This window comes from Anarrhichthys ocellatus, unplaced genomic scaffold (genome assembly GCF_004355925.1).
Source record: "Anarrhichthys ocellatus isolate YVR2014 unplaced genomic scaffold, GSC_Weel_1.0 scaffold9823, whole genome shotgun sequence".
NCBI classification, from domain to species: Eukaryota; Metazoa; Chordata; class Actinopteri; order Perciformes; family Anarhichadidae; genus Anarrhichthys; species Anarrhichthys ocellatus.
The window spans coordinates 628-1,244 of record NW_022289797.1 but is presented as its reverse complement, the minus strand read 5'-3'; the positions used below and the strand labels follow the sequence as shown (position 1 = coordinate 1,244).

Genomic DNA, 617 nt, shown 5'->3' with positions numbered 1-617 from the left:
TGTTACTACATAATCTACTACTACACCATCTACTAATGTTACTACATGTACTACTGTTACTACCCCATTTACTACTACACCATCTACTAATGTTACTACAACATGTAGTACTGCTACTACACCATCTACTAATGTTACTACAACATGTACTACTGTTACTACACCATCTACTACTACACCATCTACTAATGTTACTACAACATGTACTACTGTTACTACAACATGTACTACTACATCATCTACTAATGTTACTACACCATATACTACTACACCATCTACTAATGTTACTACAACATGTACTACTGTTACTAAATCATCTACTACTACACCATCTACTAATGTTACTACACCATTTACTACTACACCATCTACTAATGTTACTACAACATGTAGTACTGTTACTACATCATCTACTACACCATCTACTAATGTTACTACAACATGTAGTACTGTTACTACATCATCTACTACCACACCATCAACTAATGTTACTACAACATGTAGTACTGTTACTACATCACCTACTACTACACTATCTACTAATGTTACTACAACATGTACTACTGTTACTACACCATCTACTACTACACTATCTACTAATGTTACTACAACATGTA

The 617-nt window shown here is 33.4% G+C and overlaps 1 protein-coding gene across 1 annotated transcript in view; it reads left to right on the top strand.

Annotated features, from left to right (window-relative positions):
- Positions 1–178: 178 nt before the first annotated feature.
- LOC116380936 (cell wall protein DAN4-like) overlaps positions 179–617 on the top strand; it is a gene marked incomplete at both ends in the record, with an annotated part of 952 nt that continues 513 nt past the window's right edge. The window contains one exon of the mRNA XM_031842747.1: positions 179–614. Coding sequence (XP_031698607.1) covers positions 179–614 — 436 coding nt within the window. The remainder of the gene's footprint in view (positions 615–617) is intronic.